At 46.5% G+C, this 26,605-nt stretch overlaps 1 protein-coding gene across 8 annotated transcripts in view; it reads left to right on the top strand.

Moving 5' to 3' along the window:
• LOC138818219 (dynamin-3) overlaps positions 1-26,605 on the top strand; it is a 414,072-nt gene that overhangs the window by 139,615 nt on the left and 247,852 nt on the right. For 6 of the 8 annotated variants that reach the window (XR_011369011.1, XM_070009224.1, XM_070009221.1 and 3 more), the window contains exons 12-14: positions 5,172-5,242; positions 17,639-17,690; positions 18,512-18,541. Coding sequence is in view for 7 of the 8 variants with exons in the window: in XM_070009224.1 (XP_069865325.1) it covers positions 5,172-5,242; positions 17,639-17,690; positions 18,512-18,541 (153 nt within the window). In the remaining variant the exon portion in view is untranslated. The remainder of the gene's footprint in view (positions 1-5,171; positions 5,243-17,638; positions 17,691-18,511; positions 18,542-26,605) is intronic. The other 2 variants (XM_070009222.1, XM_070009226.1) reach the window with 1 other exon arrangement.

Genomic DNA, 26,605 nt, shown 5'->3' with positions numbered 1-26,605 from the left:
ACCCAGGGCCTCATGCATGCAAGGCAAGCGCTCTACCACTGAGCCACCTTCCCAGCCCCATGGACACATGATTTTTAAGTGAGGCTAATTCACTGAAAACATGAAGGACTGTGTAAAAAATACTGCTGTATTCAAGCGGTCTTTCCTCCGTGGCGAGGCCTTCGGATCCTCCTCCCTTTGGCAGCATAGCTGCTCATGTGGTGCTGGTGGGGCCGCGGGGCCAGCGGCCTGGACTCCACAGAGCCGCAGCTGCCCTGGTGCCGCTCGCTCGCGGCCTTGGACTGGTTTCTGCTGTACAAGTGTTGGGATGTTGGTCTCTATGTCTCTAAAGGCCTCCATGAGGTAGTTTTTCAAGCTTCCGTGAATCTCAGAGGAGCTGAGAGGAGGGAGGGAGCGAAAGAGCAGGAGGCAAAACCATCAAGAAAGGAAAAGAAACCCATGATGGAAAGAGGGATGCGCACACAGAGACAGTCCACGAGTTCTCGAGGCGGAGAGGACGCGGAGGCCTGCGGATGGAACGCCGCCCGGTGGCCACCGCTGCGCGGCGTGAGCCGCAGGGCTCTCGCTTCCTCTTCTGATCATCGCGTCGGTAATACTCACTTCTCTACCATGCACACTCCCATAGCTAACTGGAAGTAGAGAAGCAGACTCAGGAGAGAAGAACATACATACCCGTGCAGTGACAGCAAGCCTGCGCAGGATACAGAACCCAAACAAGTGGTCTTCCCATGCCTCACATTGCTGGACCATAAAACCCAGGTTCTTAAAGATAAACTGCATCCTTGACCTTGAGTAAAGCAGCTATGTTTAATAAGCAAATGACGATAGGAACGATTTAGCTCTTAGGGATGCTATGTAAAATTAATATTGAGGAAGTCGTATGATTATTATTTGACTATCCCTAAATCGGTTGACTTCTTCGTGCTCCGTGTTTCAGAGGTTTTGTCTTTACTAAAATGACAAATGCAGATGTACAGTGCCGTCTGAAGTAACTCAGTCTCAGAGCACAATTTATTGGTGGCTAGCAGCAGTATGGTTATGGTGACTTCTTGTGATTTCAAATAGACAGTGGGGTCTTGCAGAGTGATTAGGATGAAAGTGATTTCCTTCAAGCTGGGATTTGGTAGTTATTCTCAGGCTAAGAGCCAGGCCCATTCCTGGGCTCCAGGTCAAGTCCTAAATCACATACACTCTCCTGCTTTTGTCTGTCCGCAGTACGCTGGGAAAATATGCAGGGGTGGAGAACCACTCAGGGTTACTCGGAGGCAGCCACGGTTCTTACAAGCCAGGATGGCTGTGGTCGCGGGGGGGGGGGGGGGGGCGGGGGGGACTGGCGGCATTGCTCACACGGTGGCCTTGGAATTCAGAGAGCTTGCCTTTGAGTCCAGCTCTACCAGTTAATGTTTAGTTCTCCCGTTCTCACCCTTCATCCTTAGAATAGTGAGGGTAGTTAACACATAGTCATTTTGTGAAGAGGAAATGAAGCAATTTAAGTATAGATCACGGTTCTTAATTAATTTCCATTGTATTTGGTGGTGTCCTTCAAAATGGTATGATTCATGCACATATGAGGAAGGGCTGCCTTATTCTGGGGAGACTGTCTTCCATCTGTGACTACGGTGTGTTAATGAATCCATCCTCCCATCCAGGGACTAGGAACGGGACAGTTGTTGAAAGGGAATCGGAGTGAAGCCCTGTGTGCTCTGACAGCCATCAGCTGCCTCCAGAAGCATGTCACTCTGGGTAGCTCTCCCATTTGAGTTCTGGACTCTGGGCTGTGTGTACTTGTGGAGCATCTGCTCAGACAGATCTGCTTCCTACTGCTTCTATGAACTCCGAATCCCTTTGAGGCATTCTTACAGCCCCCCCCCCCCACTTTTTAAAGAAAACAAAAGACAAATTATTAGCTACTTCTCAGGAAACTGGCAGATCCTTCAAAGTTCAACATAGGAAATCACACGCCTGTGAGTTGTTTTTCTTAGAAGGGTTTGGAGCATCTATGTGCACCGAGCCTTCTTCTCGTTTCCATACATGGAGCTGCATGTTGAAGTAGTTGATGTTGAGGGTGATTACTGCTATCAGGAGGAGCTTTACTGGTTTTCAATTAAATCTCCAGTAACTGTGCCTGAAATCACAGGGAGAAACTCTGAGAAAGTGAGAAATGAGAGGGGAAAAATAGTGTTTTCGTTCTTAGCTGCACATGTGACCTGGCCCCTTTCCTAGGGTGCACACAGACTCCCAGTTTCCAGGAATATGAATGAAAACAGCCATCACTTTTTATGTGTTCTTTCCCTGTTTTCCTACCCTCCAGTCCAAGTTATTGTGTGTGAGTGGCCAAGTTTCTTGTGACAACCTTTGGTTGGTGGTGTTGAGAATTATGTAGACACATCTTCCTTACGTTGGCGGTAACTTATTGGTATTTAAATATTACAGTGTATAAAATCCTGGCCAAATAGTTTAGTGAACATAATATTTACCAGAATCTTATTTTATTGTTGGGAGAGGAGAGACAACATTATAACCGAGCTAATGATAATTATTCCTCCCAACTCTTCAGTTTTCTCCAAGAGCTAAAATTATATCCAGTAATATGACAAAAGTATGGACTTACTGATCCAGCAGTCCCCGAATCTTGCCTTTATTTTTAGCAGTGGGAGTGGATTCAGGGATTTTAGGGAAAGTTCTGTTGTAACTCTCAGCAGGAACCGGTCAGATAATGCCTGATATGGCCGTGAGACCTCAGAGTCCCATAGCAGGAGATAGCGGATATGAGTTAATAACTAGTGGCCACATACTAGTTACATGGGAATAAATGGATGCCTTTAAAACAAACTGTTGCTGAAGCTTGGCAGATACAACATAGAGCCAGAGGCATTTATTGAGCACCTATTATGTGTAATGTGCTGGGGTCTGGAAATAAAATGGGGACTAAGAGTCGCACTGTTCCTGCCTGCTCTTGTCTTGCAGTCCTAGAGGGAAGAAAATAACGAACAGAAAGTTAGAGAAGTATTAACTACATTTCTGGGAAACACCAAAACAACAACAACAACATAAAACTTAGAGTATAATACATGTGCTATGTTCTGGAGACAGAGTCACAGCACAACCCTGGCCGTGGGTGGGAGGAAGGGTGATTGGTGATAGTTTTCCCGAGGAAGCGCCGCTGGGAAGTGTGGGATGAGCACGTCAGAGAGAGAGCTCTTCCTGTCGTGACTCTGATGAAAGTACACATCACGTGACGTTAGCCATTGGAGATGAGAGCGGCCTGTTCAATTCATTTGTCCCTTTATTGACTGGATTATTTGTTCTTTAGGTGTCGGGTTTTTCCAGCTCTTTATTTATGCTCAGTACGAATTCCTTATCAGAGGAATCAGAGGAATCGGTGGCACAGATACTTTCCCCCATTCTGAAGGTTTGCTCATTTCCCCCTCTGTGCTGTGCAGAAGCATTTTAATCTTATGCAACTCCACTGGCCAGTTCTTACTCTTTCCTGAGTTGTTACAGTCCTATCAGAAGTCACTGCCTCTGCCTGTTGCTTGGAGTGTTTTCCACCCCACAACGGCAAAGCACGGTCGGCCCCCGTCTGTTGGATGAGGCTCTGACAAGCCCAGGACTTCCAGCGGCTGCTCAGGCGCGGCAGCTCAGCAGAGTGGGCGGCCCTGTGCTCGCGGCCGTGTGTCCGTCATCCTGGGCTCCAGGCCGTGTGTCCGTCATCCTGGGCTCCAGGCCGTGTGTCCGTCATCCTGGGCTCCACGGCCGTGTGTCCGTCATCCTGGGCTCCAGGCCGTGTGTCCGTCATCCTGGGCTCCACGGCCGTGTGTCAGTCATCCTGGGCTCCAGGCCGTGTGTCCGTCATCCTGGGCTCCACGGCCGTGTGTCAGTCATCCTGGGCTCCACGGCCGTGTGTCAGTCATCCTGGGCTCCACGGCTGTGTGTCAGTCATCCTGGGCTCCGGGGATGTCTCTCTGCCTGTAATTTTGTGAAAATGTGCTTTACAAAAAGTAGGGCAAAAGTGAAGATAATTTTCCTAAGCAAAACATAGGCACAAAATGTGTTCAAGGGATAAAGCAAGACTTGGGGTTTGTTGAGAAGGTGGTATGTGTTGAGCGAACGTGGGAAAGCCTGTGAGAAGTGGAATGGAGTGTGTGCGGCGCAGCCCCAGCCTGGGCCGTCTGGAGTGGCCACAGTGTTTGTGCAGAGCGGTCTCCTCCTCACCACAAACCTGTGGATCCCAAGAACCCAAAGTGCTCATCATCGTCATTGCAAGCTCACCGAACAGAGCCAAAGGGTGGCGTCCTGGAGGCGTTTAGACGCCATTCTTCTATGTTTTTCCCTGTCAACAAGTCCTAGCATGCTAGGAAAAGCGAGCTATCTGAGTAAAAGCAGGAAGAGGAGCTATGTTTTGAAGATCTCTGAAAAGAAACCCTTTCTTACAGTTTCTGGGTTGTTGCGGTCCCCTGTTGTTCCCGCAGGCCCTGGTGTGGGGCCTGGGACACAGTGATGGTCTCTGTACCAGATGTGTAAACGTAACCATCACCTGTCTGCTCGGAGTACTGCTAAGGATTCCAGCGGAAGGTGGCGGAGGACAGCGAGTGCTGACACCGGTGCGAAGGAGGGGACGTAGCTGCTGTCTCCTGTTAAATAAAGTCAGGCCTTCCTTGCCAAGGCTAGTCTGGTGCTTGCTGTGTGTCTAGGCTGATCTCAAACTCTCAATCTACTGCCTTTGTTTCTTCGGTGGTTTGCGCCACCTGCCCAGTGTGGTTACTGTTTTGGTTTGATAATGAGGCTGCTGACGTGAAGGAGGCTCCACATTTATTCACAGACAGAGTTTCTGAGTTGGTTGATGAGGAGCTTCTCCTGGTTACCTAGAGTGAGCTTAAAGAGAAGGAGAAAGGAGAGGAAAACAAGAGCTCACACACCAGACACATGCGTGGCCTTCGTCTGGACATCATGGCTACATTTTAGGGGATTAGCGTCATTCTAGGCTCTGTTAGCAGAGTCCTCACACTTATCTCCCTGCTGACTCAGACAAAAGTTATGTGACTGTGTTCTCATCAGGAGACCACTCTAGAAATTAAATGCTGATAATTCGTAGGCAAGTACTGAAATGAACGTCTGGAAAATTTTAAGATGAATTGTCACAGCAGTGTTTCTGTTTGTTTGATTTCTAGGTGCTGCTGTTGATTGACATTCAAGTCTCCTACATCAACACCAACCACGAAGACTTCATTGGCTTTGCAAAGTAAGCATGGGGAACACGTGATGCCACGTGCATCCTCTCGCTGGTTTGTCTAGCACACGCGCTGTGAATTTCTACTGCACTCTGCCACCTTTGGACAGAACAGCGTCTGTCCGCCATAGCCTTGGTCAGTCACTGTCCTCTTGATAAAGCTCTATATTGGCTTTATTATGCAGCACTCAAGGTCCCATGTGCTGTAGATGCTCACTATTGTTATATGACCCAAAGTTTACTTGCACTCCCGTCAATAAGGAGAATAGATGCACCTTAAAAAGTGTTGGGTGGGTGAGAACGTGGGAAAGGGTGACCTTGATTAAGATAAACTCATATAGCCGGGTGTGGTGGCTCATGCCTATAATCCTAGCTACTCAGGAGACTGAGATCCTGCCAGTCTAGGCAGGAAAGTCTGTAAGACTCTTGTCTCCAATAAACCACTCAGAAAACCGGAAGTGGCGCTGTGGCTCAAGTGGTAGGGCGCTAGCCTTGAGCTGAAGAGCTGAGGGACAGCGCCCAGGCCCAGAGTTCAAGACCCACAACTGATAAAAAAAAAAAAAAAAGATAAACTCATAAACTGCTTTGTTAAGTGGCAAGTCCTCTGCACAACTACCTAAAGATAATAAGTTTTAAAAAAGAAAAACATTTTAAGGAAGAATTCCTCACATTAATTTGAAATATTAAGTACAATCTACAAGTTCTAAGTCAATTAGACTTGCTTAAATCGGAACATAGAGGCCTTCAAAGATCCTAACTAGACTCAGATATAATCTGTTAGGATGAACATTTTTTAGTAAAAATTTCTCTTTTTCATGTAATTTATATATACATCTCTCTATTGCTATTCCTCACAGTAATTAGCACATAGACATTATAGCTAGTTAATTTGGGTCAATTATTTGATCATGTGATGTTTGTAAGACACTGAACTCCTGGCTGGTTGTCAGAACTAGTTCTTGTTATATTAAAAAAAATCTCATTTCTAACTCTTAAAATGAGTGCAAGTGGTTTAATCTTCAAGTGCAGACCACTTTATATTAAAGATAAAAAATGAGCCTAGGAGTTTTACTTGAACTCTATATTTAAGAGTAGGGACAATTAAAAAATAAGGCACAACAAACAGATTGTCAAAAGAATTGGTTTTTATTACATCCTAACTTAGAAGATACAGGTCTGTAGACCACAGCGATGTAAACAAAATGGTAGCCTGAGAAGTTTCTAGACCTTTCTGGTCGGGGAGAGTGTCCCATTTACCTAACAGAAAACCATCTCATTCTCTAGTCTCTAGATGGCGTCAGTATATTTGGCATTCAGTGTCTACTTCTGTCAAGGGGTAGCTTAGCTTTCTCTCGCGTATTATTAGTAAACGTGTTAGCAAATAGTGGTGAATATTTTTCTCTTGTCTAATTGTCCTTTTAGCCAAGCTGCCTACTCCAGCCAGGTTTCTGCTACACAGGTGCTTCACGTGCACCTGCCCTGCCTCAGTCTCCACGACTGTGCTCACGTGCACCTGCCCTGCCTCAGTCTCCACGACTGTGCTCACGTGCACCTGCCCTGCCTCAGTCTCCACGACTGTGCTCACGTGCACCTGCCCTGCCTCAGTCTCCACGACTGTGCTCACGTGCACCTGCCCTGCCTCAGTCTCCACGACTGTGCTCACGTGCACCTGCCCTGCCTCAGTCTCCACGACTGTGCTCACGTGCACCTGCCCTGCCTCAGTCTCCACGACTGTGCTCACGTGCACCTGCCCTGCCTCAGTCTCCACGACTGTGCTCACGTACACCTGCCCTGCCTCAGTCTCCACGACTGTGCTCACGTGCACCTGCCCTGCCTCAGTCTCCACGACTGTGCTCACGTGCACCTGCCCTGCCTCAGTCTCCACGACTGTGCTCACGTGCACCTGCCCTGCCTCAGTCTCCACGACTGTGCTCACGTGCACCTGCCCTCTCTCCCAGCCCCCGTGGCGCTTGCTGTTTGGATTGCCCATTCTCCTTCATAAAATTTCACAGACCACAGACACTACGTCTAGAAAGATCTGAGATTTTCTTTCAGATCTTCCAGTGGTCAGTGAGCTCCACGTAGCCTGGGCCACACTGCCTCCATGCTTACCATTTGAAATGGTAGGAGTACTGACTGCCCTTCACGGTGTTTTCCTTCTGGCTTACAAATATCAGGTTTTTCCTAAAAAGGGCCGATGTAGTTGCAAGCGTGACGCAAAGTCTTTAAAGTTACAGGGATGTTGCTGGCTGCCTTGTTGAGTTTGAGGGGGTCGGTGGAGCAGGCGTCTCCTCCCTTTGGAAAATGTGCCATGAGTCTAACCAGTATCCTGCTTTTAATCTTACCCTTTAAAAATATTCTTTTTCCTGGGACTGGGAAAGTGGCTCAATGGTAGAGCGCTTGCCTTGCATGCATGAGGCCCTGGGTTTCATTCCTCAGCACTACATAAGAAAAAAGCTGGAAGTGGCGCTGTGGCTCAAGTGGTAGAGCGCTAGCCTTGAGCTGAAGAGCTGAGGGACAGTGCTCAGGCCCAGAGTTCAGGCCCCACAACCGCCCCTCCCCCCCAAAATTCTTTTTCCTTGATCTCTCCCTCTCTCTGTCCCTCCTCTCTCCCTCCCTCCCTCCCTCCCTCCCTCTCTTCCTTCCTTCCTTCCTCCCTCCCTCTCTCCCTCCCTCCCTCCCTCCCTCCCTCTCTTCCTTCCTTCCTCTCTCCCTCCCTCCCTCCCTCCCTCCCTCCCTCCCTCCCTCCTTCCTTCCTTCCTTCCTTCCTTCCTTCCTTCCTTCCTTCCTTCCTTCCTTCCTCTCTTCGCTCCTTCCTTCTCTCCTCCCTTCTGTCTTTCCCTCCCTCCCTCCCTCCCTCTCTCCCTCCTTCCCTCTCTCCCTCCCTCTTTCCCTCTTTCCCTCCCTCTCTTCCTTCCTTCCTTCCTTCCTCTCTTCGCTCCTTCTTTCTCTCCTTCCTTCTCTCCTCCCTTCTGTCCTTCCCTCCCTCCCTCCCTCTTTCCTTTCCTCCCTCCCTCCCTCTCTTCCTTCCTTCCTTCCTCCCTCCCTCCCTCCCTCCCTCCTTCCTTCCTTCCTTCTTTCCTTCCTTCCTTCCTTCCTCTCTTCGCTCCTTCCTTCTCTCCTCCCTTCTGTTCTTCCCTCTCTCCCTCCCTCCCTCTTTCCCTCCCTCCCTCTCTCCCTCCCTCTTTCCCTCCCTGCCTCCCTCCCTCCCTCTTTCCCTCCCTGCCTCCCTCCCTCCCTCCCTTCCTTCCTTCCTTCCTTCCTTCCTTCCTTCCTTCCTCTCTTCCCTCCTTCTTTCTCTCCTTCCTTCTCTCCTCCCTTCTGTCCTTCCCTCCCTCCCTCTTTCCTTCCCTCCCTCCCTCCCTCCCTCTCTTCCTTCCTTCCTTCCTTCGTTCCTTCTCTCCCTCCCTCCCTTATTTCCTTCCCTCTTTTCCCTTCCTTCCCCTCCTCTCTTTCTCCATCACTTTCTTTCCTTTTTTCTCTTTTGATGGGCTAGATTTTATCCCCCCATAAATAAATTTCACTATTTTCTACTTCAGAAACTAAGTTTACTAGGTTTTCAAAGGCACATCGATTTTTAAAAAAATGTAATACTTTCAAACATGGCTTTCTGAAATGTTTTCCTGTGCTTCCTTTAACTGCCCCCATGATATTTGGGAGAAAAAGAATTGTTAACTCTGTTCTAGAAATCCAGCAATTCTTACCTCTCATCTTGCTAAGCTTTCTGTTAAAGGACTGGTCTGTAGTTAGCAGTTTGCTTCTTTTCCCAGGATTTTGGCAGGGCATTTTAGCCTTTCTCTCTGTGTGTGTGTGTGTGTGTGTGTGTGTGTGTGTGTGTGTGTGTGTGTGTGTGGTGTATCAAATGAAACACATAGTGCCTGTTGATATTTTCAGAAGACAGTCGTTGTATGGAAGCTCGTTAGGATACTGTACTGTCGTGTGTGGAAGGGAGTCTGCTGTCTCTCTAGTTTTCTCCTCTTTCTTCTTCCCCTCCTCCTCCCCCTCTTCCTTCCTGCACACACATACAGACCCAAGAATGTTGCCTAGATGTACTATTTTACTTTGTAAGGAAATGCATAGCAACCTAAATAAGATTGCCACTGGAATATTCTAGTTGCTCATACTGTTTCCAAAGATGATAGGTTTTGTGAGCATATTGTTAGTGTACGTGTCCGTGGGGGTCGGCGTGTTGTTAGTGTACGTGTCCGTGGAGGTCGGCGTGTTGTTAGTGTACGTGTCCGTGGAGGTTGGCGTGTTGTTAGTGTGCGTGTCCGTGGAGGTCGGCGTGTTGTTAGTGTACGTGTCCGTGGGGGTCGGCGTGTTGTTAGTGTGCGTGTCCGTGGGGGTCGGCGTGTTGTTAGTGTGCGTGTCCGTGGAGGTCGGCGTGTTGTTAGTGTACGTGTCCATGGAGGTCGGCGTGTTGTTAGTGTGCGTGTCCGTGGGGGTCGGCGTGTTGTTAGTGTGCGTGTCCGTGGAGGTCGGCGTGTTGTTAGTGTACGTGTCCGTGGGGGTCGGCGTGTTGTTAGTGTGCGTGTCCGTGGAGGTCGGCGTGTTGTTAGTGTGCGTGTCCGTGGGGGTCGGCAGCATCTTCCAGTCTCTCCTTCCAGCCTGCACGGATCAAACCCACCTCCCTTTGGCAACACGCTAGTAGTCACTCTGGACAATAATGTTGTGTACTCAGACTCAGAGGTAAATGTTCTTTCCCTTTGTGTTCTGGGTTGGAGTATGTTTCAGTATGACACAGGATGGTTTTGAAGATGAAGAAATGTTCATTTCAAAATCACTTTGAAGGGTTGTGGTATTTTCTGTGCTTTCAAAAATTAAAAAAATATGGTTGTAGCTATAAATTTTAAAGTTGGCGGGAACGCTGTTTCCATCAAGGAAGAAAAGTCAAGCCAATTTGAAGACAATTATGTAAGTATTTTTTTTTCAGTTCCAAAGATAGAAAATGAAGGTCTGGGGTTGAGGGAGAAATCAGCGCTGTTTAATGAGACGTTCAGAGTTGCCTTGGGGTCCCCCTGGCAGGTTTGCAGAATGGTGATGTATTTTGTATTTTACACATTTTTTTTCTAACCAACTAGGATGATTTTTTTGTTCTAGAAATTATGAAAAAAAACCCACTAAAATGAGATGAATAGGATATTTAGTTTTAGAATAGTGTTTGGGCCTTCTTAAAATCCTTTTTATCATAGAATGTCTTCTGCCATGTGTGTGTGGATTTTTCTTTCTCAGCCTCTCAGTCGTTTATTGAACATGGACCGTGAAATACGTGCCATGTGTAAAATGCCTGAGTAAGCTTTGCTGTAGCTTGCTTTGGAATTTCCTGACTTTTAAGGCTCAGTATTTTAACTATAACATCGGAACCTCCAAGTTCAGGATTTCACATGAAAATCCCAACTTTGCTCCTGACTTAATGGCTTTAAGTTGTCATTTTTCCTTCTTGAAATAAATAAAAGCACCTAAATTATATTTTCTTACATAATATACCTAGATTTTTTGCTACTTAAGACAAAAGATGTTTGTTCCTCCATTTACTTTTTTCCCAGAAATCTTGATGTTCCAGTAAGACAGGTGTGTTAGCTGAATGCTTTGGGAAGGGACATTTCAAACTTTTGGGCACTTGGTCATTTTCTTCTAGTTCCTGACATTTCCAACGACACAGTCGCCCCCCCCCCCCCCCGAGTTCCTAAGATTTATGCGGTCCAGTAGTTTAAGAGGCAGAGGTACGCCGGACATGGCCTGCTGGAATAAGATCTCCATACTGGACGCAGGAGACCAGTGCCAGCTTCAGTCTGCGGTGCTGGGTCTCAACACCTGTTTTCTCACACTTGAACTGATACAGTGTGTGTATTTCAACTCTTGTCATTTGAGCACCATGAAAATTCCATGTGTGGTCACTTTCATAGGAGACTTCCCAACCCTCTGTGAAAGGCAGTAATTTGAATCCTAGAGCACGCACGGCCTTTCCCCCTGTATTCCATACTGGGAGATTGTATTCCATTGTAACCGCGTTCCTGGCTTCTGTTCTTTGACATGAGTGTTCTGTCTTTTATGGAATCGAAACTTAGTCATCGGAGTATAACAGGGTCCTTCTTTTGAGTCACATGCAAGTTTATCAGTTTGTTGTTTGGCTGCTTTTTGGGATCATTATCAGATAAAACGATCAATCTGAGCAGATTGGAAAGACATAGGTGTAGCATCTGTTTGGATAAACGATCCTTCCATTGTTTAAATCATCGCTTTAAAAAACAAGTAGGCTTCCATCCTCAAATCTTTTTTTTGGGGGGGGGGTCCGGTCGTGGGGCCTGAACTCTGGGCCTGGGCACTGTCCCCCAGCTCTTCAGCTCAAGGCTAGCGCTCTACCACTTGAGCCACAGCGCCACTTCCGGCTTTTTTCTTTTTGCTTATGTGGTGCTGAGGAATCAAACCCAGGGCCTCAGGCATGCAAGGCAAGTGCTCTACCACTGAGCCAACTTCCCAGCCCCCATCCTCAAATCTTATTTTGTACTTGTACATCTGAGCAGATGAGTGATGGTTCTTCTCAGGCCTCCTAGTTCTGTAGCATTTTCTCATGTAGTTTTAGTCTGAGACTGCACTGAGCCCCCGCAGGGAAACTGACCGGTAACGTTTCTCTCTCTCTGCTCCCCCGGGGGATGGTCACACTCAGCGTGTGGTCAGTCTCCCTCTTGGCGATCTTAGTTATGCGATAGTCTTTGCAGGTGATCAAGGCGGTGTTCTAAGTGAACTTCTCACCTCACAGTGGCGGTACGCAATGGCACTTTTTGGGATGATGAGAATGTTTCATACCGTATGGTGCAGTGATAGTAGCTACCAATCTGGGTGGCTGGAGTTGTGAACATGTGACTGATAAAAGAAGGAAATAAGCTTCCCACTTAAATCTACTGAGGTTTTAGTTTGATGGCCGCATCTGTCTTCCGCTACTGTGGTGGAAGTGACATGAATCTGGGTGGCTGCCCAGGGCAGTGGGCCTGTGGTACTTGTGACCAGGAAAGGAAAAAAGAAGGAACAACGCATAGCTGCTGCCAGGTGACCCCGGGCTGAGGGCGCAGTCAGCGCTGAAATGCCTTCCTTTCAGTGCAGAGGGTGGTTCTCCTCCCGCCATCCCCTTCCTCGATGATACGGTGTTGACATTTCTTCTAATTCCACATCTGCTCTCTAAAAAACGCAGCAGTAGCTGTAGAGGTGCACCTAGGGATTTGCCATCGAGTCTGCGTTTCTAAGGGATCTCGGTTTCTTCAATACCGCTCGGCCCCTGCTGAGCTGAGTTCAGTCTGTACTTCGATTCTTCTTTCTCACCTCTTTCAAGTTTCAGCCTACTCTAGTCTGCCTGTGACCACATCACTCTACTAACACTGCTTTGTCCAAAACAATCCCGAGTTCTTCACTTGACTTTAGAGACTACTTCTTTTTGGAGATATCCATCTGGTCCTTTGCTTCAGATTGCTTTCCTCCTATTTCTCCTGGTCTCCCCTTTTTCCACTCCAGTCTTTGCTTCTTGGTCTTCTTTAAGAGATCTTCATTATCCAGATCCTTTCTAATTCGGTACATTATGCCGAGCAATCCCATCTGTGTATGCGCTAGTTGCCAATTTTATTTGATGGTGTGGAGTCTAGCTTGCTGCTCTGAAACCTTCTTCATGGTTCTTGCACCACGTTGGGCTTCCTATAGGAGGTCTCAGCATGTGTGTCCTACAAAAGCCTCAACCTCGCATTCCCAAATTAAACTTATTGTGTGCCTGTGTGCCTCTGTGTGTGTGTGTGTGTGTGTGTGTGTGTGTGTGTGTGTGTGTGTATTACCTTTCTTTGTTCCACTCCCTGTAAATACCAACTACCAGTTGCTCAAAAGAGAAATGTGATTTAATTCCGTGCTCCTATTGGCGTCCGTTGGTTTTGTCTCCATAGCCCGTTTCTATCACCATCTTTCTTACAGTCGCCTCTGGCATGGGCTGCCGCAGCAGCCTCCCTCCTTCCTTTGCTGCTCTCTCTCTCATTTCCTCTGGGCTTCTCTGTTACTCTAAACTCATTACATGGTTTCCATGGTCTTGTGTAATCTGCCTCCTGACCTCTTCAGCCTGCTCTATTTCATTATTCTTCTCTACTCTGCTCCAGCCAGTTCAGTCCTTCTACTTACGTAATTTGGATTATATATTTATATATTCAGGTAATTATATTTAGGGTTATCCCTAAATGTACCTACCTGAGCACATGATCATGATTCACATCTTAATAGTATTTAACTTTCCTTAGCAGACTTTATAGTCTCACTATAGATAATTCTTGCATCAGAACGTAATGACTACTTCCTTTGAACTTCCCATGAACCTAATATTCAGCAAGGTCAATGGTGAGAGCGGTAGCAATACCAGGATGCATTGTGTATCGTTGGCCCTGGTGGAGCAGCCATGACTGCAGGGAGACACTGACTACAGCACAGGCAGTTTGTGAAGTGTGGACACGAGGCAAGAGATAGAGATACATGGCGCACTACAGAAATGGCAGCTGAGCAGCGCGGCTGTGTCTGGGGGAGACTGCTCCGGGCTGCCGGCTGCGCTGCGGAAGGGGGTTTTATAAACCATTGTCTCATCATGGTGTTTGCCAGCAAAGAAACGCCAGATGCTCTCTGTGCTGCTTAGGGTGCTACATTCTCCAAAATGGACCCCAGCACACAACTGCCATATTAAATGGTGTGTAAGATCATTTATAAACACGAGTCTGTGGTTATATAATTCTGCCATAATTTCACAACTCATCCCTGTTTCCTTGGTTTTGCTAATTATCAGCAGTTGTTTTTTTTTTTTTTTATTAAATTTATCTCATAAGTCTCTATAAACACCTCAAATCACATTAGGCTGAAAGGATACTTCTCTCGGAGAATGCAGAACAATTACTCTTTATAAGACTTACTTGATAAGTAGGCTTACACTTCCTCAGCACAATCTTTGTGTGTGTGTGCACACGCGTGCATGCATGTACACTAAGAAGAGACTATGTAAGCAGAGCACAGGTAACATCATGGCTTCTTTTTGAATGTTTTCTTCCTATTCCTTTTGTCTCTTATTCTTATCCTTCTACTCTCCCCCATCCTCTTCCTCTTCTTCCTCCTCCTTCTTCCAAAACTTTGTATTCTTCTTATCAACTTTTAGAGTCATCATGTCTCAATCATAAACCTAATTTAGTTTTATGTTTTAGTATTCTTTCCCAGGCTTGTGTGTTGCATAAACCTAAAAAGATCAATAGCAAATACACAAAATAAGAAGCTAGGGGTAATTACATTCCATATTTGAAACAGAAGCACCTTTTGATTATATCTTCATGGTGATATAACCATCATTTATCCTTTGTCATTTATGTTATATCTCCATTCTTTTATGTAGATACATTGTAAGTTTCAGATTTCAAGGACTATACCATGTTCACATTTATGTCTTTTTCCAAGTTTGTGCACTAAAATTTTAACAAGTCAGATGTACACAGTGTACATTTTATAATATTGCAGGGATAACCACTTAAATATCTATATCCAAGAATACATTGATGGGCTCAGATGGACTTACATACTTTTATTTGTTTCTGTTAACCACTGCATTCTTAACTGCTTTGAAACTGAAGAATTATGATAAAGCATGTTTTCTAACTAGACATCTTATTTTCATTATTGATGGAGCAAGTTAAAGTATCTAAATATGTAATTAATAACAATATTCTTGAACTCATTGGGTCTGGTTGCCACAAGAGATATTCTCTAGATACAAAGTAACGGTCTTTTAATTTTTTGTTCTAACTCTGTTTTGGTGATGGGTTCATAAAATCTATTGTTAATGCCTAGTCTCATAAGTAAAAGGTTCTAAATATGCATTATTTTATATGGAAATTTTGTGAGTGGAAATTCTCGTTAGTGTTGCTAATAAGGAGACTGTGTATAAAACACCAAAGGGTGGGGTTGTAGGCCAAGGGCAGTGGTAGCATCCTCGCCTACCATGTATGAGGTCATAGATTCGATCCCCAGCTCTGAAAAAAAGAAACAGTTCACGCCCCCACTTGGTCTCAGACTCTTGGTTTCTCTCTGCCTCTTCCTTCTCTCCCTCCTTCCCTGCTCTCCCTCGCGCTCTTCCTTTCCTCCCCCTGCTGTCTCCCTTTCCCCTTCTCCACCCTTCCTTCCATCCCTTCTGTCTCTCTACTTTCTGCTCCTCCCCCTCTCTCCTTCTTACATCCGAGAAACTGTGGTCCAGTGGAGGCGGAACTCTGTGTAAGCTTCTGTGTCTTTGTGATTTTAAGGGGAACCTAACGTAAGTTTAGGGTCCTCAATAATTTCCAAAAACCCCAAACACCTCTAGATCTGTTACAGTTTTGAGGTCATAACCACTTTCAGAGCTTTTTTAGAAACCTTTCCCCTTAAGGACCCTGAGGACACATTATGGTACAAAGATGGTTACCCACCACAGTCACGGTTTCTCCATTCATTCCTAGATCACAGGAAATCGGGGGGCTCTGGGAAGGTGCTGGTGGAGACCAGCCATTCACGCACCAGTGTGCAGGGCATTGTGGGAAGGTGCTGGTGGACACCAGCCATTCACGCACCAGTGTGCAGGGCACTGTGGGAAGCCAGAGGTCACAGTGTCTCCTGGCCGCAGAAATATCACCTCTTTCATACCTTCACCTACAAACCTCGCAAACTGTAGATTTAGATTCTTTAGAGGAATGACTGGAAAGAGAGGACGTCATAGTGATGAAGGGAAGTAAGCATTTAAAAAGTAGAAAACCAACAAAAGAAAAGGAAGTATCTGAAATCTCTGAATTAAAAATGGAAACACACACACACAATCAAGTATAGTGTGACCTTTCGCCGTTTCCTATCCTTGCTCCTCTCTACTGGATGCCATGGTTTTTAATGAGTTTGAGTGAAGGTTTCAGCTTAACTACATCAGGGGAGATTATAAAAGGTGGCTATTTTGGCTTCTATCTGGCTCCTGAATCATAGCGTCCCATAACGGTTGGCTGAGGCCTTTCATTGAGTGGTTCTGTATTTAAGGCAACTCCACTGTCCTATGAAACAGTGACTATAAACCATTTAAATAATTTTAATTATAGTGCTAATCTGCCTAGCATAACAAAAATATATTGGGTTTTCTTATATCTTTTAGGTGAATACATGGTTCTACCAGAATAAAGCCTTTACCCTTTAAGAGAGACGAAATAACCCAAGACCTGACCATGTAGGCTCTCACTGTAAAGCGGGGAGCATGGTAGCATCGCTTCACTGGACTTTGCTTTCAATAGACCTCGTTGAGGCCAACTGTGTTCTAGGTCCTTTGTAGCCAGTGAGCAAAAGAGACACACACCTCTGCTCATCAGGAGCTTGCAATAAGATAGAGCAGAACAGACAAACAAGCACAGCAAAGTAGCACAGGGTCAGGCAGACGAGAGCCCGGGTGCGGTGGGGGGGGGGGGGGGAGATTCCAGGGCGATCCAGGCCGGCTTTTCTGGGACTTTTGGACAAGACTTGAAGGGGTGCCGGGAGCGGGGAGGGGCGCCTGAGAGGCAGCAAGCGAGCCCAAGGCTCTGCGGTGGGATTCAGAGGGAAGCAGAGGCCAGAGTGACTGGCCCTCGAGGAGAGCAGTCAAAGGGCCGGGGGTAAGAATTAGTTGACGCGACCTCGAGGACACTGTGAGGGCTTTGCCTTTGAGTGAAACAGTGGACATGGCAGAATAGGAGTTTGAGCAGAAGAGTAACCTGGCTCCTGGTGAGGCAGCTCCTGGGCGCAGTGGGGCAGGGTGGCGGGAATCCCGGGCACCGGTGATTGGCACAGTATGGAGAGGCCTGTGAGACACCGGAGCAGAGATGTGGAGTTGTCAAAAGCATGTGTAAGCCTAGAACTGGGACAGCGGGTAAGGACACAGCCGGAGACCGGCGGAGGTCCTGGCAAGAGACTAGGTAACATCACACGCTGGGCAGATGGACTCCACTTGTTAGTACCACTTGCTAGCTGAGAGACTGACGGTTGGAAAGTCTCTTCTCTGTAATTCACTCTCCTTATTTGTGAAACCAAAGGGATCACAGGAACTGCCTAACAAGGTCGTTGTGAGAATTGAAATCTCTAAACACCCAGTGCGTGGCATGCACTTAATAAGCGCGGACTGGATTTTCATTACAACTGCTGTGCACACACAGGCACACCGCTCACACTCAACGCAGCGATGAGCCTTTCCTGACATACAGCTGGTAGTCCCACTAGCTTGGATTTTCTTCCTGAGTTAAACTGGCCTGGGTTTTAATCTTAGCGTTGCTCAGTTACTGACCTCCCGTGAAGCCCGTGTGTGTTTTAGTTACCTGTTAGCTGTGCAGACAACGCCCCGAGTCTCTCAGCGCTCCTCTCCTTTGCTTTTCTCAGTGCTCAGCAGAGGAGCAGTCAGGTTCACAAGAAAACCACAATTGGAAATCAGGTAGGAATTGTGTGAGACAATCAGTGTGTGCATGCCCCAACGAATTTGACCTAAAATTGCTTGATTGACTGTTTTTTAATGCAAATTAATCATGTGCAAATGTTGCTTGAGATGCAGCTTTTTGTCTTGTTTCATTTTTGCTTTTATGTCTTTGAAGTGAATTGCGTTTTTTTTGCCTTTATTTTTATTTTTTTTGCAATTAACCATCTTGGTTTATTTTTAATAACTTTTCTGCTTCTCGCTGCGCATCACAAATGTGACTCTTTGTGTCCTGTGCCCGCTTGCATTATCTCTTGACTGATTCTAACCTTGAATTTGTCAGTCAGTTCAAAGTGAAAACTGGGTGAGTACTTGCATGAGCTTTCTTGTGCTGCTGCTGACTAGTTCACACATTTGCCCGGCGTGGTAACAGTGAAGGACAGCTCAGAAAGAAGGCAGTTGGACTGAGTCTCTGCCACCTAAATTCCTATTGGGTAAAAAGAAAGATGCTAATTCCTGTGACGATCTGATCGTTTGAGTTTTTGTGTTTGGGGCTGGCCAGCTGTCTCTGACTAATAGCGCTCTGCAGAGATTGTATTAACTCCAACAGTTTGCTGTTTCTTTTATGTTTTATGTGATAATGAATATTTACATTGTTATTTCTTTTCAAGTCAAAACAATGATGTTTTTAGGTTTTTTTTAAATTCAGAGGTACAATTACTGAACAAATTGAATCCTCTGCTCTAGATTTTTTCCATTGTTTTGAAAGGAGAAGAGGTAATAATAGACTTTATTTTTAAAACTTTTTCTGGACTAAGACATATAATTCTTTACTATTTCAGGGAACCAATCTTCCGCCTTCAAGGCAAATTGTACGAGCTAAGTTCTGTAAGCTTTACTGTTGCTTTTCCATTCAGCTTCCTAAGGGTACAGTTTGTCTTTAATCGATTAACTCAACTAGCGCTTGCTACTAATGATTTAAACTCGGATTGTTGTCCTGTTCATAACACCTTCTTACTGCAATAAGAGGCCCCTCCAGAGGCTTCTTCTTCCCTTCACTGCTAATAACTTGCTGTGACCGAAAGGTACGAATAGTGAACTTTAAGATGTTGTAACAAACAAATCCTTAACACTGTGGGGGCTTTGCTCTCTCTCTAATTCTAACGAGCCTTAAAATAATTAAAATCATTAATGTTCTCCCTGTCTGTCGTATAAAGCCTTGTTGTTCTGAGGTGTATGGCTTTCTCTTCCTCTGTATGATGTTTTTCAATAACCGTAGACGATGGCTCCTAAAAGGTGGGTGAATATTGAACATCTGATTTTGCTGTAATTGTTGAGAAGATTTCTCAGTTCCAATTGTTAGTATTTAAAATGTAATAAAACAAAAGGCAAATTTGCATTGCTTGATACCTTAAGAATCAAATCTTTCAGAACTAAATACGATATTTTTGTTTTATAGAAATGTAAAACTATGCAAATGACTAGCATAGGCATTTATGCCCCCATTTCTGCCATGAGTAAAATAGGCTTACCTATCCCGAACATCAAGTGGAGAGTCAAACTGGCATATGTGCCAGTTACTTAGCCCACGGGCTTTGGAAGGCAGAAGGCTTGGACCGAGTTCAGTTTGCATTCTGTTCTGCTCATGTGTGTGTATGTGGGTGTGTACGTGTACATATATACACACATATATAATTTTTTTAGTTAGTTTGGAGGTACTGGGGTTTGAATGCAGAGGCTCAGGCTTGCTAGCCTGGTGCTCTACCACTTGAGCCACATGCCCAGGCCCGCTTTTTGCTTGTAATTTTGGAGATAAGACTGTAACAACCCTTTTTTGCACGAGCTGATCTCCAGCTGCTGTCCCCTAGATCTCAACCTCTTGAGAGCTTCCTGCCCCTCAGCCACCAGGGTCTGCCTCATTCTGTCAGTTAAGAGCCACATGGCTTCGGACAGATTGAGCCAGGGTTTTTCTAATTGGATGATGGGAAGAATAGAAAGCATCTTGGAAGGGTGATTGTGACAACCAAAAGTAATATATGTAATGAAGCCTATAGCCAAGTATAAGATAATCCTCTATTAAGGGAGAAGCTTGCTCCCAGAAGGTGGTGGCTACTCTCGAAACTCTCAGGGGGGAATTTTTTAAGATGAACAAATTAGAAATTGTAACATGAGAGTAATGAAACATTGACAAAAGCAGAAGTTCTAGGAAATTCTTCCGTTTGCGATGGCTGACTGTGGTGTAGAGGATCATGGGAGAATCCCTATACCACTGAAGTACACATGTAGAAGAAAATGAGCAGCAGGGCGCCGGTGGCTCACGCCTGTCATCCTAGCTACTCAGAAGGCTGAGATCTGAGGATCACAGTTCAAAGCCAGCCCCGGCAGGAAAGTCTGTGAGACTCTTATTTCCAATGAAGCACCAGAAAACTGGAAGTGGCACTGTGGCTCAAGTGGTAGAGTGCTAGGCTTGAGCTGAAGAGCTGAGGGACAGCGCCCAGGCCCAGAGTTCAAGCCCCACGGCCGACAAAGAAAGAAAAAGAAAATGAATAGTGCAATGACAACACCGCGTACTTTGCTACCTCTGGAGGGAGATCTGGGGTAGCTCTCAGTTCTATAATTTACAATTGCTTGAAAATAATAATAGTATTTCTGTGCCTTTTACATTTGCTGAGTGTATAAAATTCCACACGCTATGAATATTTTATAACCCAGGATAATAGGCTTAAAAGAAAGTTCTTGGGGTCACACATGCTTGAGGGTGAGGATCATTTGGAAAATGCAATGATTCACTGTGTCGTACATCGCTGCTGAGGAGTCAGAGCGAGCACTCTAAAAGCAATCACGTTCTGCTTTCCGCAGCGATAGAAATGAAAGATAAAAATCCTCTCAGATAAGGTTTTTCTGCCATATTGCAAAGGTTAAACTTTCCATTTGTACTGGATGATTCAATCTGAGCACCTTCTTTCCTGGAATCAAATGCAGTCATTTTACATCATTCATATTTTAGGAGATTCGTTTATAGCTTTTCTGTTTCGCAGAAATGTGCCATAAAATGTGGAATTGTTTTAATAGTTTCATGTATGAATCTGAGTAGGGGATGTGGATCTGGCTTTGTATGCAAACACTTTAGCCTATCAAAAGCCAGGGCCCCTGAAGCCCTCCTTGCAGCTGCTGGCCCATGGTCCCGTGGTCCAGCCGCCGCGAACTCTCGGGCTCCCTGCTGCTCGATACTGCTGTGAAACATCCATCCTGAAATGCTCCAAGGAATGCTCCAAGGACCCAAGGAATGTGGTTTTTCTTTTAAATTCATCGTTCTTTATCCTCAGCTAGTTGTACACAGGGGTTTCCGTTCAGCGCGTCAGTGTGTGAGCATAATGTGCCTGATGGGTGCCCTCCTCACAGCGCCCCCTCACCTGGCACAGGGCGAAGTTTGAAGTGCACGTCCCATTCATGCTTTCCTGCCTAGGAAATCTGATCGCTCCCCCCAGCTGATGCCAACAAAGGCACACAAAGTCACGAGTACATACTTCACCTGAACTTAGGCTACTCAAAAATCTAAATTTAAGTTGCATTCATCCCTTCTACTAATCAAACATGTCTTCACAAATCTTAATGAGCCAAAAAAAAATCCCCCTGCGATGGGTGTTCCGTGCAGTATGATGAACCAGACATGAGCTCTGCCCTGGGGTAGGTCAGCAGCCTGCAGTCTACTTCATTTATCAAGTGCAAGCTCCCACCCTTCTCTAGGCCGCACTGAAACATGGCTTCTGTAAGAGGCTGTCTTTAATAGTCAGCTCACATTATACTCCCGCTTCAATATCGTGAGCTTTCATATTTTATTATCTGGAACCATCTCGTTTATTTGTCTTCCTCTTTGATACACCAGTAAAGCTGTTTTGTGCTGCTGAACGCAGTGGAGGGCGGTTGAAGGCATATTCACCTGAAGCGTTGGCCAGGATCATTCTGCTTGTAAAGTACGGAAAGGTTTTGAACAGGACAGCAAATGGAGAAGACTCGTCTGGAGACACTGTGGATGAGCGAGTATGACGGTCTGGGCTTGCATGTTTTACGGGTTTGAGAAGGAGGGATCCAAAAGATCTCTAATGAACTACACATCGAGGAGAGGAATGGGGGTTATGTGCAGGGCCATCCAGACTTCTGATGTAGGCAAGGTGCTCTTCATGGAGATAGGAGTATGATGAAAAAGTCTAACTGAGATCCACATTCTGAGGAACAAACAGGGCAAATTTGGATCCAAATCTGGAAGAGGAGCTTTGTTGCGGGTGAGTCAGTATGGAAAAGTAGAGTAAAAATATTCAATGAGAAGTGGAGCTTAAAAGAGAAGGAATGATTTCTTCAAAGGTATTAGAGAGCTAGTGGATTTTCCAGTAGAGAAGGGATACTAACTGATTTTTATGTTGGATTAGTATATCAGCCATATGGATATGGAAATTTATGTTTCTGAAGTAGTTCAGGGGAGAAAAATACAAATATTGGTAGCAGGAGGTCTATAGGAAAAGGGAAAGCTTCAGAATATTTTTATGAAGTTGGAAGGTTTTTAAGTCATTGGGGACTGAGCTGTTTTCCTAGGTTTATTGCTAAGAGATCTACTGACAAAGGTCATATGAGAAGGAGTGGATAGAGGGAGAGGGAGAAGAAAATGCTGATCTGTCTGTGCCTTGAAGACATCAGTAGGATTTGAAGTTCAGGACTCATATAGACTGGAGATATGATTTTACAATTTTCAATATATATAGTGGTTTCCAAGTCTATGAGATTTCTTCCAAAGGGTAAGAACATGGATGAAAATTTAAAACTTAAAGTCTGATGGAAAAGGATAGGATGAGGAGTGGTTAAAGAAAGCAAGAAGAGATAAGAGAGGTAGGTCAACGTGGAGAGGAGCAGAATGACATCTGAGAAGGGGATTTTCAATAGCAGCAGATGTTTTCTGGAGCTGTTGTGTGTCTGGGCTGGCGGAGGTCTTGTGCAAGGCTGGAGACCACGGGATAGCAGTGGTCCTTCTGACCTCCTCATCTAGAAGAAGGTGCTCTATAGCTGAGAACAAAGACACTGTCCTGAATTTAGGTTTTTCTAGAAAGGCAACAAAGTTGAAATTTTGAAGAGAGAAATTGTAGTAGACAGCCATGTAACATAACATGGTTTTGGTTGATGGATAAATTAACGTAGTCCAACCAAGTCACAACCCCAGGATTCCAGTAGCTTTGCACAATAAAAATTTAACTCACCCTGGCAGAACACTCCAGGACGCCTCAAGGCACAAGCCTCGGCCCCACAGGGTGTGCCACCCAGCTTTGATTACTGTGACGGATTACCTCGGAGAAACTCCTCAAGCTGAGGAAGGATTTATTCTGATGGCTCTGGGGTTTCAGTCCAGTGTTGGTAGCTTCACTGCTTTTAGATGGTGGTGAAGACAGCGTCGTGGAGCAGAGCTGCTCATGGTGGCCAGGAAGCAGAGTGAGGAGGAGGCCAGCCAGAGATACCCCTGCAAAGGCTCCACGACTGCTCACTGACCGACTTCCTTCCCACCACCTCCCAGGAACGTCGTCAGCGGGCGAATCACGGATGGGGTCAGAGCCTTCACGGCCCATTGCCTCGGCAACCTCCACCAGCCGACAGCCAGACATTTAGCACATGCGTCTTTGGGGACAGCTCTGACCCAAACCATAACCCACCACTGGATCTCAGATCCTCTCCTCTCGCAGCAGATGGGGAAGAGACGGAAGCTGGGGAGGGTTTGAGGGACCGGCTGTGTAGGACACGCCCTGCTTCGTTCACATTCCATCGGCCAGAGCCCAGTCACTGCAGGAAACAGGAAGGAATATTTTGAGCATGTGCTCAAGAAGAAAGGATTTTTTTAAAAAAGGAAGATGTTGACTAAAAGTTAAAAGGAAATAGATGACGCGGGCATTGGGAGCATTGCAGAAGTCAGAAGCTGTGTACTAAAGGCAGCACGCGCAGGGGTGAGGTGGGTTTGGTTGGTGGGTGGGATGGCGGCTTTCAAGGTTTAAGAGGTTGACGAAGGTCAGTGCTGAGTGCAGATCCCGGAGGAGCAGACAAACGATGGCTGCAGGCAGTCGGGGGCATCAGCTGTCTTCCGGAGATGAAGCTAGCTGAAGAGACACGGGTTGAAATGTCCTAGTCTTCAATAGAACGAGGTCGATGTGGCATTTGCACGGTGAGCAACTCCTCCCTTCAGCCCCAGCCGTCTAGGACGGGGCTCTGCACTGTAACTGTGTGACCGGGAGACCTCTTCCTTGGGCAGGTGGGAGCAGGTGTCTGCACGGGGTCCTCTTAGTCCTAGGCTTATTGCCTGTGACCATCGTCGCTCTAACTGCAGGCTGCCTGTGCAGCTTTCCCCAGAACTACAAACCTCCTGTTCTAAAATCTCATTTCAGAAAACTAGCCTCTCTCCCTGTCTCTGTCTCTGTCTCTGTTTATCAGAACCTCCTAGAGGTCTCAAAAATTTGTTAACCATCCCAGCATCCTGAACATTTTGTACAAGTCGTCTGTAAGTACCTGGCTTGAGTCCAGTGTTAAGAGAGGAGTTTCATCAGTTGAATCACAATTGTCAAATAACTGTTAAATAACTCCCTAGCCTAAAGTAGAAGGTTTCTTTTAGCCCTTTCCTTCTTTTCAGCTTCTTTCCTTTACTCAGTTCACCTTTCACTGGGGATTGAATTCGAGGCCTTGTACTTGCTAGGCAGATGCCCTAATGCTTGAGCCAAACCCCAGATCATGTTATGTTGCCTGGACTGGCCTCTAACTGGGGTCCTCCTATCTCTGCCTGCTGAGTAGCTCAGGTTAGACTTGTGAGCCACCACACCTGGGCGAGGCTTGTTTCTTTTAATCCTCATGTTCACCAGATTTCTGGTACCAATGTGTACACCATTTAGGATTCTTTCTGCTGTCAACTTCTGATTGGACTGGCTTGGATCATGTGCTCACTCTAGAGACAATCGCTGTAGCCAGGAACTGAGACAGGAGGGCTGGCCTAGGCCCAGTCTGGTGGGACATACGTGTTATATTCCTCTTTTAAAGGAATGTAAGATGGGTATTTCCCCTCTGTCTCACTCCCTGACCCCTTCCCACAAAAAAGTAGCATCCTTAACCGTTTCTTTTGTCCATTTTCATAGTTATAAATAATGTATTTCTGCAGCATGGAGCCCCCATCCTTCCCGCCAGCCCCTCCCACTCCTGTCAGTCCCCACCTACCTACAGAGTCCATTGTTTTAAAAATATATAATTCTGTCAGCAGCCAGTTGAGAAGAAACCTGGCTTAGTGACTCTTCAGAGATGATCAGGACAGAGTGTTTAACCTACACTTCCCCAGGCGTCGAGGCTATAATGAAATGAAAATAGTCACTGCTTCTTAGGGTTTTCTGGGTAAGTATTAAATAAGATAATACTAGTTAGTAAATCTGAGGCAGTTTCAGGTCCTGTAGGTTCGCTGATCCGTTACCTCTCCCCAGCAACAAGCCTAAGGTAGGTCCTTACTGTGTTCGTTTGTAAGAACTGGAGACGTGGAGAGGCAGGGCGGCGTGTGCGATCCTCGGCGCAGACGCGAAGGCGCCGTCCGGCTCTAACTCTTCTCTCATCCACGGAGCATGAGTGTCCACGTGTGTAGAAAGCTGCCTGGGGTTTGGACAGTTTTAAGTGTCCCCTGCCAGAGAAGCTGTTTTTATGAACCCCATCCTGCCAGACCAGAATGTCCCCTGCAGCGCCAGGCTACCTCCAACTCCACAGCTCCCCAGGGAGCTGCGTGCTGGGAGGGGGCTCCCCAGGGCCGCTGCTCCACTGAACCCCAGACTCCCTAGCACTTCCCGAATGCATCCGTCCTAGGCCCAACCCAAGGTACCCCCCCCTTCCCCCCCCCCCCCCCCCCCCGCCGCCCCGAGACCGCCTCCGACGTTCCCGAGCCCATCCCCGGGAGTCGCCATCAGTGGTCCATTCCTGGATGTCCCCTGAAAGTTCCCTTAGCCGTGCTGCGGTTGGATTGCTCTCCTTGCCTCTCCCGACCCTCCCTCACCAGCGAGCGCAGCCTCTCAGTCCTCTGACCCAGAGACTCTGAGCCAGCCGGGAGAGCCACGCGCGCGTCTGCGAGCAGACACGACACCTTAGCTTCTCTTCTTGCTTCAGCTCTCCCCTGAGACGCGATGCACGGCTTATTTGGCACAAACTGTAAGCGTGCTGTGTAATTTTAAATCTATAATGGTCGTGTAAGTTGCATAAGAAATACATTTTTATTACTAGGAAAGAGGGCGGGTAGGGTGCGCAAGCTTGCCTCCACCCAGGCCACTCCGGCCACCGAGGGCCGCCGTCACCGCCGTGGAGTGTGTACTGCGCACAGACGCGTATGCACACTCACAAAGACACATCTTACGATTTTGAGAGAAACAAAAATGGGCATGTTTACTACACGTGTTAGGCCACCAGAAGCAAGGATCGCTGTGCCTTAGGTGGGTCCCAGTAAAGCTATGTGAAGCTGAGCCCATGTTACCCATGGAATGCTGTCTCTCAGGATCTTCCATGCAAACACACAGAGGTGGCCACGCTCTCAAACACACACAGGTTTACCGGGGCTGCGGTAGGTCTTCCTGTCCATGAACCTGATACCGTCCCTTGGTCAAACGCACTCTCTCTATTACTCTCCTTCGCCCTCCTTCCCCTGCTAAAACAAACTCAGCAGGTTTCTCAGCAGATCATAACTGATGTATTTCCTATTCATTAACGAGTATTTTCCCATTCTTTGTATAAAGTTTAATGTTTGCATGAAGCAGGGCTGTGAGATGTTTGCCGTGGTATTTATTGCGTCCATCTTGTTTTCTTTCCCCTGAGGCTGGGTCTGTCGACGCGGCGAGCTGGAGCCCGGTACGTAGCCTGAGCCTCATGATCAGCCTCAGCCTCTTGAGTGCGGG

This window comes from Dipodomys merriami, unplaced genomic scaffold (assembly GCF_024711535.1).
Source record: "Dipodomys merriami isolate MVZ:Mamm:240054 unplaced genomic scaffold, mDipMer1.0.p SCAF_72, whole genome shotgun sequence".
NCBI lineage: Eukaryota > Metazoa > Chordata > Mammalia > Rodentia > Heteromyidae > Dipodomys > Dipodomys merriami.
The sequence above is the reverse complement of the archived record's forward strand: the minus strand, read 5'-3'. Positions and strand labels throughout refer to the sequence as shown.